This window comes from Choristoneura fumiferana, chromosome 17 (genome assembly GCF_025370935.1).
Source record: "Choristoneura fumiferana chromosome 17, NRCan_CFum_1, whole genome shotgun sequence".
In the NCBI taxonomy this organism is placed as follows: domain Eukaryota; kingdom Metazoa; phylum Arthropoda; class Insecta; order Lepidoptera; family Tortricidae; genus Choristoneura; species Choristoneura fumiferana.
The window spans coordinates 16,229,389-16,242,280 of record NC_133488.1 but is presented as its reverse complement, the minus strand read 5'-3'; the positions used below and the strand labels follow the sequence as shown (position 1 = coordinate 16,242,280).

The window sequence follows — 12,892 nt, the reverse complement described above, 5'->3', positions numbered from 1 at the left end:
AGAGCATAAAAATTCATTATAATGTCGCCTAGATCCAGCATAAACACGAACTTTACGAGCATGAAAAGTGAATTTTTTTTTTTTTACCCAGGCTACTACCCAATTATAGGTCATATTTTCTAATTACTTAAATTAAAAAAGGCATAGTGCTAAACAGGCTGGCAGTGTTACCTTGGTGAATAGCTATGCCAATTCATTGAGAAAGGTAGCTGCCGGCCCTTTCGTCCCTCGTTGTGTCGACAAGGCTTTTTTATACATATTTAATGGGTTTCTTTGCGCCGGGACCCCATGGACACGGGGCCTCAAACCCGACAGAAATAAAATTGTATGCGAACGCCCTTGATGCTTTATTACTTTCCTATTTTCTGCGCTAGTTTTTGTTTTGGTACCCAAGAGTTGTAAAGGGGCTAAGGTATCGACACGTGCGTCCCTCGTTAAAACCCGACATTATCCTTCTGGAAATCGGTCGTCATAACTTTAGAAGAAAAAAACTCCGACCATCAACTGGCATCAACCCAGCGACCCGATATCTCAAAAATATTAATTAAAACGTAAAAAGCAAACTAAGAAAGTAAATAAAAATATTTACTCCAGTTTGCTAGGTACAATAATATGTAGGTATACCTAGTTTCGGAAAACTAAACATATAAAGTATTTTCAAATGGTTCAGGTAAAATTACACATGGTGCTGCTCGCCAGTTCTGTTAGCTTGAAATTGGCTTGACACGCTCCCGCGTGTCTAGCTAGATCTATCGAGAAAATATCACTTATCGGGTTGTTCGAGTAGGTACTTACACTATTTATCAAAATAAATATATATATAAAAAATAACACATTGCAATTTCATTCACATACTTTACCAAACTTGCTTACAATATTGAAAGGAAAAATGGACACAAATCAAACGTCTGATTCGTTTTAAACAATAACACACATATAACTTGCAAGTGTCGCGCAACAACCTTAACGAATATATACGCGCTATCTTGGCCATTCAATTACTCAGCGCGTGCTATCTTTAGATAATTCATTAAGCGTAAAATTACGTCCTAGAACCCCGTAATTACGCTATATATCCTGCTTCTATTAAATGACGTTTAAAGCAATTACAAAGTGATCCGCTTTGTTATATAAGAGTGTATTTAAAGTATGTAATGATCAGTCTTAAGCCGCGGCTTCGAAGGAACCGTTACTGAATTCTTGAGATTTTTTAAGAATGACACACATTACAATTTTACGTTTCTAATCTTAACAATTGAGATTTCGGGAATACACACGAGTTTTTGATTATTTATATATTTTTTATTTCATACTTTTTGTTGATCCTGTAAAAATTTTAGCTTAAAACTTTACTGTTAAAACATGCACATATTTATTACTAGGCATTACCCGCGACTCCGTTTGCGCAGAATTCGTTTATCGCTATCCCGCGGGAACTATGCAATCTTCCGGGATAAAAACTATCCTATGTCCTTCTCCGGGACTCCAACTATCTGAATACCAAATTTAATCTAAACCGGTTCAGTGGTTGAGACGTGATGAAGTAACAAACAAACAAACTTCCTTACAAACTTTTGCATGTTCTATGATATTACTCGTAGTGGGATTAGTGGGACGAGCTAATTACCTTTCATCTGATACCCACATTGTTACATTTAAAAAAAATCCTCTTCCAAAATTTTTTCGTGTTTCGACAGTTTTGATGTATCTAATGATACCTCATGTGTCTAAAACACTCGAGCCGTTTAGGCTACTGTGATAATTAAAGAAATGGACATACATACATATGTTTGAAAGACATAACCCTCGTTTTGGCCAGTTGGGTTAAACAAGTAGCCCAGTTTTATTTTTATACATTGAGAGATCATTCAATCTCCTTTAAATCGTAAAAAAGGTCAACATATTTAAAAGTTATAATATTTTGTGTTCAGCATTACAAAATGTAATATACTAGTGAGAATTCAGTTTTACATAACATAAAACAATATTGTTTCCGCGAATGTCAGTAAAAACTAATTTACAGTGATTGGTTTCACCAATAAAGACAATGTTTAATTAGTTTAGAGAGTACAGTCGGCATGGGCGTCTAGCAAGAATGTAAATAAAATTATTGGTGAGTACACTGAACTGCCCTTTTCGTCTTCGTTTCTTTTCGCTCTTAAGCGATAAGGTTGCCTATTGCTTACCTTGTAATTTTTCTCTCTATGTACCTGTTTTCTGTATCATTTACCATTTCTGGTGTACAATAAAGGGTCATTGTATTGTATTGTCACTGCACTCTTGACAGAATGGTTGTGGTCGGTTGAGGATTAATGCAAAGGAAAAGAGTGTGGTGTTTTCCTTCAGCTTTCCACACCGCAGGGCTGGAGTGCGGAGTTCGTCTTAGGCAATAAAGAGCGCTTGCTTAGTCTCACATCAGATATTTAGCGAAAGTTCATATTATTATATGAACAAGGTAAAAGTTCATATATAAACAAGGTGAAAGGTTGCCCGTAACGTGCTCGGTTTTGGAATAAGACGACCCATTCCGTGGATGACGTAAAAAGCGACTAAAGCGCTCGATTGTTTTATGCGAAAAACGCTGCGTTAAACGCAATGCGTTTGACGCACATCAATTTGCATCAGATAATCTATACTACTCAAAAGAATAAGGGCCACCTGAATTTTACCGGTAAAATGAAATCAAAGATATGCTTTCGTTTTTAATTGAATACATTTAATTGAATGAAAAGTATTTGTATTAATAAAACCAATTTTAGACAAGGAATGTTATAAAGAATTAAATTTATTGGTATATTCGTCTCACCCATAAAAATCACGTGGCCCTTATTTTCTTTTGAGCAGTATATTTGAGTATATTTAGCAGTATATTTTATATAAGAGCCGTGGTGGCCTAGTGGTTTGACCTATCGCCTCTCAAACAGAGGGTCGTGGGTTCAAACCCCGGCTCGCACCTCTGAGTTTTTCGAAATTCATGTGCGGAATTACATTTGAAATTTACCACGAGCTTTGCGGTGAAGGAAAACATCATGATGAAACCTGCACAAACCTGCGAAGCAATTCAATGGTGCGTGTGAAGTTCCCAATCCGCACTGGGCCCGCGTGGGAACTATGGCCCAAGCCCTCTTGTTCTGAGAGGAGGCCTGTGCCCAGCAGTGGGACGTATATAGGCTGGGATGATGATGAGTATATTTGTGTCCACTTGAATTTCCAATTCATTAAGTTTTTTTCTGCTTCCTAAATGGTATTCAACTCCTGATCATATTGAAAAGAGATAAATATATATATATTTGTAATAATAATAACTAATATTACAGTCGAGGTTACTTGTTGTTTGCTTTGACGCTGTTAGTATAAATTGAATACTCCAATTACATTTCGCAGTGAACTCGATTACATATACGAATACGTAAATAACATCTTTAGGGTTTTCACCAAAATGGCGCTTGTAGTTCAATATAGATATTTCATAATACCGTTGCCTAGTCGATCCATATAAAAGAGTACTTCTGCTCTGCTGGCTACTACTACTTAGTATGACTGTAAAAATTGTATGATTTTCGCTGCTAACCGTATAATAACATTATTAATACATTATCTCCATTGTATTTACTTGCTAATTAACAAAGCGGTGCTAATCTCGGTTTACGAGGCCTGTAACTAAATTGTAGTGCCGGGGCTGTTTACCGTAGAAAGTGTACGGAGAGAGTTGACAGGCGAATGACCAATGCTCTAGTTATATATTACACTTTAGAACAAAATAAGTATTACGTAACTAATAATTAATACGTAAGTAATAAAATATATTTTTTTATAAAAAAAATATCTTTTTCCGTCCGATTTTGTAACCTACCCACAGTGATAAACACAAAGATAGGCAGCAAGTGTAAAGGGTTCGGCTGTAAATCAGCGCTGTGTGCATGCGCACTTTTGTGTGCGTCCACAGCATACGCTGAGCCAAATCCATTTATCACACTTAGTTAGCACTTAGTTATGTTTCGGAGCCACTTTTAGTAATTTTCCAATCCACGGAAGAAATGGAAAGGTGTAATTCTAACCTGACACCACACAGGTTTTTTTCTTATTCGTTTTTAAAAAGTAGTCGGATTTTTTATTTTTTTATTTGAATCACATCACTCCTAATATAACTATGTATTAGTACTTATTACGTAATTTCAATTGCTATCACCATTGCATTAGTTTGACATTTGGATAACCTATCACTTTGACATGCAGTAGCCGCGAGCGCTGCTATCACCCATTTGGATGGACTTACGAGTATAAGATTGCGGAACGCTTTCAGTTTGGGTATTGGGATTATGTTAATTAGGATATTTTTGTATGAACAGTTGTCTGGTAACTATTACATGCAGAAATATTACGTACAGTCGAAAGCAAAAGCTGTTGAACTGTTGTGGAGTTAAAATTTATCTACACCCTCTTAAGAACTTTTATTCTCTACGGCGAAACACAGCAGCGCAAGCACTGCTGCTTGGCGCAGGGATAAGTGAGTAAGATAATGGTTATTTGGATAGGATATGGATCCAAAATTTCACTCTAGCTCTCACACCAATCTGTGGAAGGTGCTTTCCATCCAAAATCGGTTTCAGCCTTAGTTATATAATAATAATTCATTTATTAACCCCCCGTTTCAACATCCATTGATTGAATTTATGTGACGAAATAGATGGAGATGGCATCACGTTTATCCGTCAAATAAAATTAATCAATGGGTGGTGAAACAGCCCCTTAGTCAGTCAACATAGATCCATGTATTGTTTGTGGTTGGTTAAGAGAAAAACCTATTTTGTGGCTTTCTTTCTGTAAAAATCAGTTTTGGGTGCCCTGGTGTCATTAACAAACCCTTCGTTTTAAATACCATCATAACCAAACAGGAGCACTTTGCTAAAGGTCGACGTCCACTCGTCAATCCTGACCTTTTCTTATCGCCCACTAATGGCCGCTTACCGTATGCTAATGCACAATACCTTTATGTCTATGTGAAAGCTATATTGTCCTTGTTATAAATATCAACAAATTAAAAACGAAAAATACTCCAAAAATATTGAAATACTTTGACAGTGAAGGTCGATCATCAATGTGCTGTAACATTTAATTTGACGAACTAAAATAATTTCTTTGCTCACCCGCGACCTTATGATAGTTAAGTTTATGCAAAATATGCGTGTTCATGCAGTTCTTCCACCTCCACACTGTAAGTACACACACAAACCCATCAAAACCACCACCACACTACACTGACGCGTTTCGAACTCACCCAGAGCTCTTCTTCAGAGCAACACAACCGTACACCATGCTACCAGATGTTAGACACATAATATATGTTGTATATGATGTTGTTAAGTCTTTCGATTATTTAAGTATGTACTTTATATGTATTTAAAATGTAAAACCAAATAAACTTTCATGATTCATTTTTTTTGTTCGAGTAGATAGTACAATCCTAACCCTGCTTTTAAAGCCCGGTGGTCAGAGACAGTACATAATGTACAGAATCATATCTATTCATCTCGTCATTACTTCTGTGGCCCTGGTACCGGACGGTTTTCGCACAAGCCTCTTGGAATTCAACAACCTACATTTTTTTAATAACCCACATATAACTATGACTTCCGATCATTAGTGGCAGTCAGCAATCACTCGAATGACCTCATAAACCTAATTGGATTAGTAACGGTAATAATGTCATAAAACAGCCATTATATAGCCAATGACTGATATATGAGGGCTCGCATCTACAGTCTATGGCACGAAATTAAAACCCAAAATCATAATACTCTCTTGCTCACATTTATGCCAAAACGAGCGAGAGGGAAATATGATTTTACGTTCTAATTCCGTGCCTTTTCCTCAATTTACTGTAACGGGTGACTCTGAGTTGATTTTGGTTTCAATTGGGAAGTTTTCTACTAGCTGTTGTCCGCGACTCCGTCCACGTAGAATTCATTTATCGCGATCCCATGGGAACTTCATATAAAAAAACTATTTATTTCGAAATTCTGATAACATAAGTAATGTTTTATTAAGATTGGTTTTTTGGAATCTTTTTGTATTGTACCGACGACTGTTTTTCTGTGCATCTATATTGCAGTTTGTATTTTCAATTTCGGTTTTACGGGATGACCGTCAAAAAGATTTCTTAATTTGATTGCTTAGAAACGATATCTCTTGTCCGGGTGAGCGGTTAGTTCCAAAGGAATGCCGAAAAAGTTCTTACGGCATAGATGTCGCTAGCGTCGCTGCTTAAGTGACTAAGTAAGAAACACAAGCTGAGATATGAGGTGCATTTCGTGTCGGTACCGTTGACCATCAGTCGGTATAGCATACGGATTACCGAGGACCTAATTCCCAGTGATGGTCTTATTTTTCTGTTTTTTCTGTGCATCTATATTTCAGTTTGTATTTTCAATTAATGTTTTATTTTTATTGGTTGCAGGTAAACTAAATTACATTCCATGGCGAGGAGCATACTTCTACATCGAGGTCGGATATGAATGGCTCATACAATTACATCAATATTCTACATTCACACCCATTTATCTCTATTATAGGTAGTGCCACCAGAGTTGAGGACACGCACACAGGAACATCTCATGAAATGACAGCAGGATTTAGACATTCACTCATTCATTTCATTCATTCTTCTTTTATGCAATCAGTTTTTTTATGTAGGTAGCTGTGTCTGTAAGCATTCACTTCAACTCTCGTGTCACTACCTACACTATAACATAATAAGCCATGGTAGCCTAAAGGTACCGTTACACATGCTCGTTACCTACCTGCAGTACTTGCATGCCATTAAAAAAGCATGCTAGTAGGTAGCATTTGCTCAATAGTAGCATGCTTTCATGCTAGTAACTAGCATGTGAAACAAACAGTACCTTAATGGTTTGGCCTCTTAAGCAGAAGATCGTGAGTGCGGCTTAAAATCTCAGCTCACACCTTTTCCAAATTCATGTACCAATTTACATTTGAAATTTACCACGAGCTTTAAGCCGAGGTTAGACTTGCAAGAAAAATCGTGCAAGTTCCATTACATTGCGAGGCTGTAAAGCCAACGAGTTTGTAGTGGTCAATCGAGCGCCGCAATGTAATGCAACTTGCAAGATTTTTCTTGCAAGTCTAAATTCGTCTTTACGATGAAGAAAAACATCGCGAGGGCTGCACAAACCTTTTTTTTTTATTCGACTGGATGGCAAACGAGCAAGTGGGTCTCCTGATGGTAAGAGATCACCACCGCCCATAGACACCTGCAACACCAGGGGGATTGCAGATGCGTTGCCAACCTAGAGGCTGTCTTGCTCTCCACGCCCAAACACAACAATGCAAGCACTGCTGCTTCACGGCAGGATTAGCGAGCAAGATGGTGGTAGCAATCCGGCGAAGCAATTCAATAGTGTGTGTGAAGTCTCAATCCGCACTGCGCCCGCGTGGGAACTACGGCTCAAGCCCTCTCATTCTGCCTTTTCCCAGCAGTGGGACGTATATAGGCAGGGATGACTATTCCACAGTGACCCATTGATCAAAACGTTTAAATTCTCGCAAGTTTCAACAAAAAAATATTGTTTCAAGGTTGTGTACATTTTGACTGCATAAAAAATGGCTGTTGGGGCCACCCCGAACACAATTGACCATTGTGATATAGCCAGTGACCACCTTGTATGTTTACTATCATAAATAAAATACAGGTTGAAACTTGCTTTAAAGTTACAAGGATGTTCCATCAAACTAACTCATTGATCTGCTGATTTTTACCAGATCAGTTATAAAAGTAATCCATACTAATTATTATAAATGCGAAAGTGTGTGTGTGTTTGTATGTTTGTCCGTCTTTCACGTCAAAACGGAGCTGCGGTTCGACGTGATTTTTGGCATAGAGATGTTTATGAGTCATAGATTGACATAGGCTACTTTTATCCCGGAAAAATGCACAGTTCCCGAGGGAACAGCGCACTATAACCGAATTCCACGCGGGCGAAGTCGCGGGCAAAAGCTAGTTTTATTATGAATATTATAATTCTATAGAGTTTTCTAGGAGAATCCGGAATACGGAAATTCGCCGAACTGAATTTACTGACATAGCTCGAAGAACATGCAAGTTGAAGTTGCAAAGGGCGGGCCACATCGCGCGAAGAACAGATCGTTCGGAGGAAAAGTCCTCGAGTGGCGACCATGAACCGGAAGGCATAGCGTTGGCAAGCTTCCCACTAGGTGGACTGACATCACGCGAGTTGCAGGCAACTGGTTGCAAGTGGCGATGAGTTGTCGTTCATTGTGGCGTTGTAGCGGGAGGCCTTTGTTTACCAGTGGATCTCTTCCGGATGATGATGATGATGATGATTAGAATTCTGTACTTCAAAATTTTTCCATTATTTGTTGTAAAGATTGATGCGTATGGGTTATTCAAGAGTTTCCACTGCTTCAATTTTCGTGATCACATTTTTTAAGAATGAGCTGTAGAATTTAATGACATTTTCGATTATTTTGTATACGTCCTGTACTTCTACTAGATAACCTGGAAACTGTAACAAAATCTACCATGTCAACAAAAATGAGCCCACGTAAATCAAACGGAATAAGCGCTCAGCTCGAATAATGACCCATATTCATACCAGCAATGGAACTAGTGAGAACACAGCAATTCTGTTGGGACATACGGTGCCATAAACAAAAATCCGAAACAAAACATCCCTCTCAGATCTACCTGACTTAAAAAAAGCGTAGTTAAACAGTACCCATTACCCCGAACTTAAACTATCAAACCAAACGGAGAAGCCTACAACACCCACCCCTCGGTCCAAAGTATAATAAGCGGATGGAAGCGGTCATACATGCGCGAATATGAACAGATAACAATGAAAAACAGATGTTTAAGGAAAAACTTGTCTCTTGAAGGATCTCTTGCAGTTAAATTTCGAACAATTGACAGGCTAACAAAAACAAGAGTACTCGTGGATACATCAGGGAAAGTCAAGTCAAGTGATAGATAAATATACACTGCCTCCCCTCTCGACAAAAATTACACAATTTAGCAAAAAAGTTAGTGCGCATGTCATCTACAGTCGGTTAATACTCCAAAGCCTCAAACCAAAGGGCAAAAAATGCCTTGAAATGGGCAAGTCCACTACCTTGCAAATGGACTCTTCCTAGTCAGAGACCGGCCGAAATGTCGGCGGCATTCCGCCGCGCCCCGCACGCACCCCACGCGCCGACCTTCTCAATGCTAATCGCTTGCGCTCGCGCACAGAGGAATCGTTGAAACAGTACGCGTGTGACTATGAAGCAGGAAATGATATGGTGTTTGTTTTGTATGATTTTTTTTTCGAAAAAATAAGTCAATGAATAAGCTTTGTTAATTTTCTTCCAGTTGATTGTGTTTACTGATTGTGTACTTAGATTTTGTGGGAACACAATATAAAGGAAAACAATAACTGACTGAGCGAGTGCGAAGCTGTATGCGATTTGCACTCGCTCAGTTAGTAATTGTTTTCCTTTAAAGCGTCAAAAAATCCATGTTTATGAAATTTTATCAAACCGAGCTGAACCGTGGGGGTGAAAACGTAAAAAATATCATATTTCAGCCATTTTGAAAAATTTGCGAGGTCTATTTTCTCAGAGATACCACGTATTTTATATAAACCGGGCTACCACATGTCCGTTGTAAATGCAGTAGTGAATATAAAAAAAAAAACATAAATAAGCACACGTCAGGAGATAAATTCTCATTCCCGAGAACATTCTCAGAAGCTACGAGAAGAATTCCCGAGAACATTCTAAGTTAGATCTCAGAAGAAATTCTCACGTTGAAAGTTGCGCAACTTTGGAAACTTCTCACCGGTGCATTGCTAGTTAAGTACGACTAAGGATCCTGTGCTATGATGCCCTTTGTTACAGGAACTTTCCGTAGTGATACTGTTTCAAATCTGTTTACTATGCGCACGCAGACAATACAACTCTATATACCCGCTACGCACCGTATCGGGCGTGCGCGGGATTTCACAAATGAACAATTGTTGCTTTGAATAAATACGTGCTAGGTTAGGTCTTGTTTAGGCTGCGACAATGTTGTTGGCGGCTGGAGCGGGCTGGGAGTTGTCGGTTTTAGATATATATATACCAGTTTTAAATGGCATTTAAAACTGCTGCTGCGTCGCTGGTGCGCCGGGTGCGCGCCAGCCCCAACCGCGTCCTGTCAATGATCGCGGGCAGGCTGGCGCTGGACTGTGCCTATATGACACATTGTGGGAAACTACATGTCCCCACTAGTGTCATAATGTCGTGAACTCCCTATTTATCATTAATTTAATATACATGTATAACTAACACTTAGATTAAGTCAAACTCCAACATGAAATAAATGGTTTTTCTTTTTTTATTTAATTTGGTTTCAAAATCTAAAAGCTAAAAGACACAACTGAGGAAATATAAACTCGTTATGCAATTATTAGTGTTGAAGTATTTATATCCGACATTTGAAGTATGTGAGAGTTTCGGGCAACCGGTGGATGCGAGTAATAAGTTGTAGTTCTATGGGGGAGGCCTTTGATCAGCAGTGGACGTCTTCTAGCTGATGACGATGTCCGACTGGTTTCGAACCAATTCTATATATTTTATTTTAATTAGGTATGTACGTATTATGTCTGGGTCTCGCGGAAGTTTTTATCCGCTATGGTTTTGATCTAATGTCAATTAAGCATCTATATTATATGAAACTGAAAGTTAATTGAGTCAAAAATTGTAACAAATCCAATTTTTTTTGTCTTCTCTATTCAGCAATATTTTTTACTCTCGCAATTGCTAATAGTTATGACCTTAAATAATACCATAAATTGGTAATTAAATAACACAGCAAAATATATTTTTGGCAGTTGTGTAAAACACTATATTATACTAGTGATTTTCCTGTATGTTCGTCTCTTTCACACCTCCTTGATCAGAACGCGACAAACACACATCAACATCATAGTTATTTACATACTTGTTACACTTAATGTACAAAAAAAGTGTAAATGCTTGTCAATTTGCCATGTCACTTTTTTTAAAACGCCTAATTAAAAGTGACAATCAAACTTTTGACACCGCCTTATAACTAAACTTTATTAGCATTCATTAGAATTCCATCGGGACTTGATTTTATTAGAGTATAGTTTGGATTTAACTACGGTGTTTTTGATAATTCATTTAGTTAATGATTAATAGTTTTGCGGGCAAAGGTCGTGAGTTATATTTTCCTACAATCGTTTCGTATAAATCGAATAATTTACATTTATCGAACTTGAAACTTTTTACTAAGTCGGTTAAAATTATAACTGTAGCCGCCAAGAAAAAAAAATCATATGCCATTATGTGATATGGATGGATATAATCCTCTTAAAAATTCTTGAACAGTCAACGCTATGGAAAACCTTAGTAACATTCCATGAATGTCATTATTTGTACATAATCATCGTTACGCGACGTTTACACGGTCATAAAAATGACATCTACATTTTGACATCAACATGTTTATTACAGAGTTTGAAAGGAATTTATACGCGTTTTAGTTTCATATAAATTATCAGTGCATAAAAGTAGCTGTCAAAATATGTAAAAATGTTTGGACCCTTTACTTTGTCGCACTCCATTAAGTTTAACTTGAGATTAATATCCTCTTCTGCTTATGCCACTCATGTTGACATGTGTTTTTTTTTATTTTTAAATCCATGACACATTGAGAGAAGATGGGTTTGAAAGTCGACAGCTACTGGACGTGTTGTCTTAAAAATATTTTGTTGCATAATAATATATTATATATGTACTATCAACTCAAAAACTTGAAATCGTGAAATGTGTAAATAAATCATAATTTTTGCAATCATGTTCGTACATTTTATCGTTTTTTAAGAAGTTTTTGTTGTAAACTATTTGGTAGGCGCGTTGATATCTTTATTAACAAAAAATGGAAAGTCAAATGAAGGTCATTGTTTTAAATGAATGTAACACATCAACTAAATCGTTCCTTAACACGGTATACTTACTTTCACCAGTTGCTGACTTTGAATAATTTTATCTAAAAATGAGAAATTAAAAACTATTTTATTTTAATAAGAAAAATGAGTCAATCTCAAAATGAAGATTTAGTTATAGTCACCGTCAAATATCTCGCAATTTTTTCCAACAGCGAGCAAAACTTAAAAATGTACACAAATAACATCTCAAAGCCTGTCTGAACAAAAAAAACATCGATTGTTCCGTTACCTACGCTCCTACCTGTTTTTTTTTTGTCAAAGGTCTGATAACTTCAGTGCGCGCGCGCCCGCCGAGCTGACCGCTCGTCTGTTACGTTGCCGATATTGTGTGTGTTTGTGTGTGCATGTAACTAACAGTAATGTATATGAAAATGTACATAAAATCGGAGAGGTTCTATCAAACAGAGGCGTTAAAGGAAGGCTGTTTTTCGGATTACGAGGATGACGAAGGAGGTAAATGAAACAAGTGTTGTATATAAAAATACGTGTATTTTTGTGTTACAAAAAGTTTGTAGATTGTTTTTTTTTTGTTTTTGTTCAGAAACAAATACAATTGTTATGTAATAGAGGATTCATTATTGTGGGTTGATGTTTTTTTGTATTTAAATATAAATACATACGTAACTACTTATAAACTTAGGATATGTTAAAATATTTTTAGTTGTAATGACAGTGATATTATTTTATAAAAAAAAATTACAACACACCGAACGAGAACAAATTATATTTATTTAATGTAAGTAATTGTGGATAGTAATCGATTTGTTAAAAATACATTTAGCATTTTATAAAACAAAGTAGTATTATAAAAGTTACAAACGCTCCTACTCGTAATTTTAGCCAAAATCTTTACAAATTTAAGT

At 37.0% G+C, this 12,892-nt stretch overlaps 1 protein-coding gene across 3 annotated transcripts in view; it reads left to right on the top strand.

The window, feature by feature from the left end:
• The window catches only part of LOC141436897 (uncharacterized), a 225,516-nt gene that overhangs the window by 97,356 nt on the left and 115,268 nt on the right, over positions 1-12,892 (top strand). Inside the window, exon 1 of one of the 3 annotated variants that reach the window (XM_074100004.1) lies at positions 12,309-12,482. The exons of the other annotated variants lie outside the window; for them this stretch is intronic. Coding sequence (XP_073956105.1) covers positions 12,389-12,482 — 94 coding nt within the window. The 5' untranslated portion in view covers positions 12,309-12,388. Of the gene's footprint in view, positions 1-12,308; positions 12,483-12,892 lie in introns of those variants that run through there. 3 annotated transcript variants of the gene reach the window in all.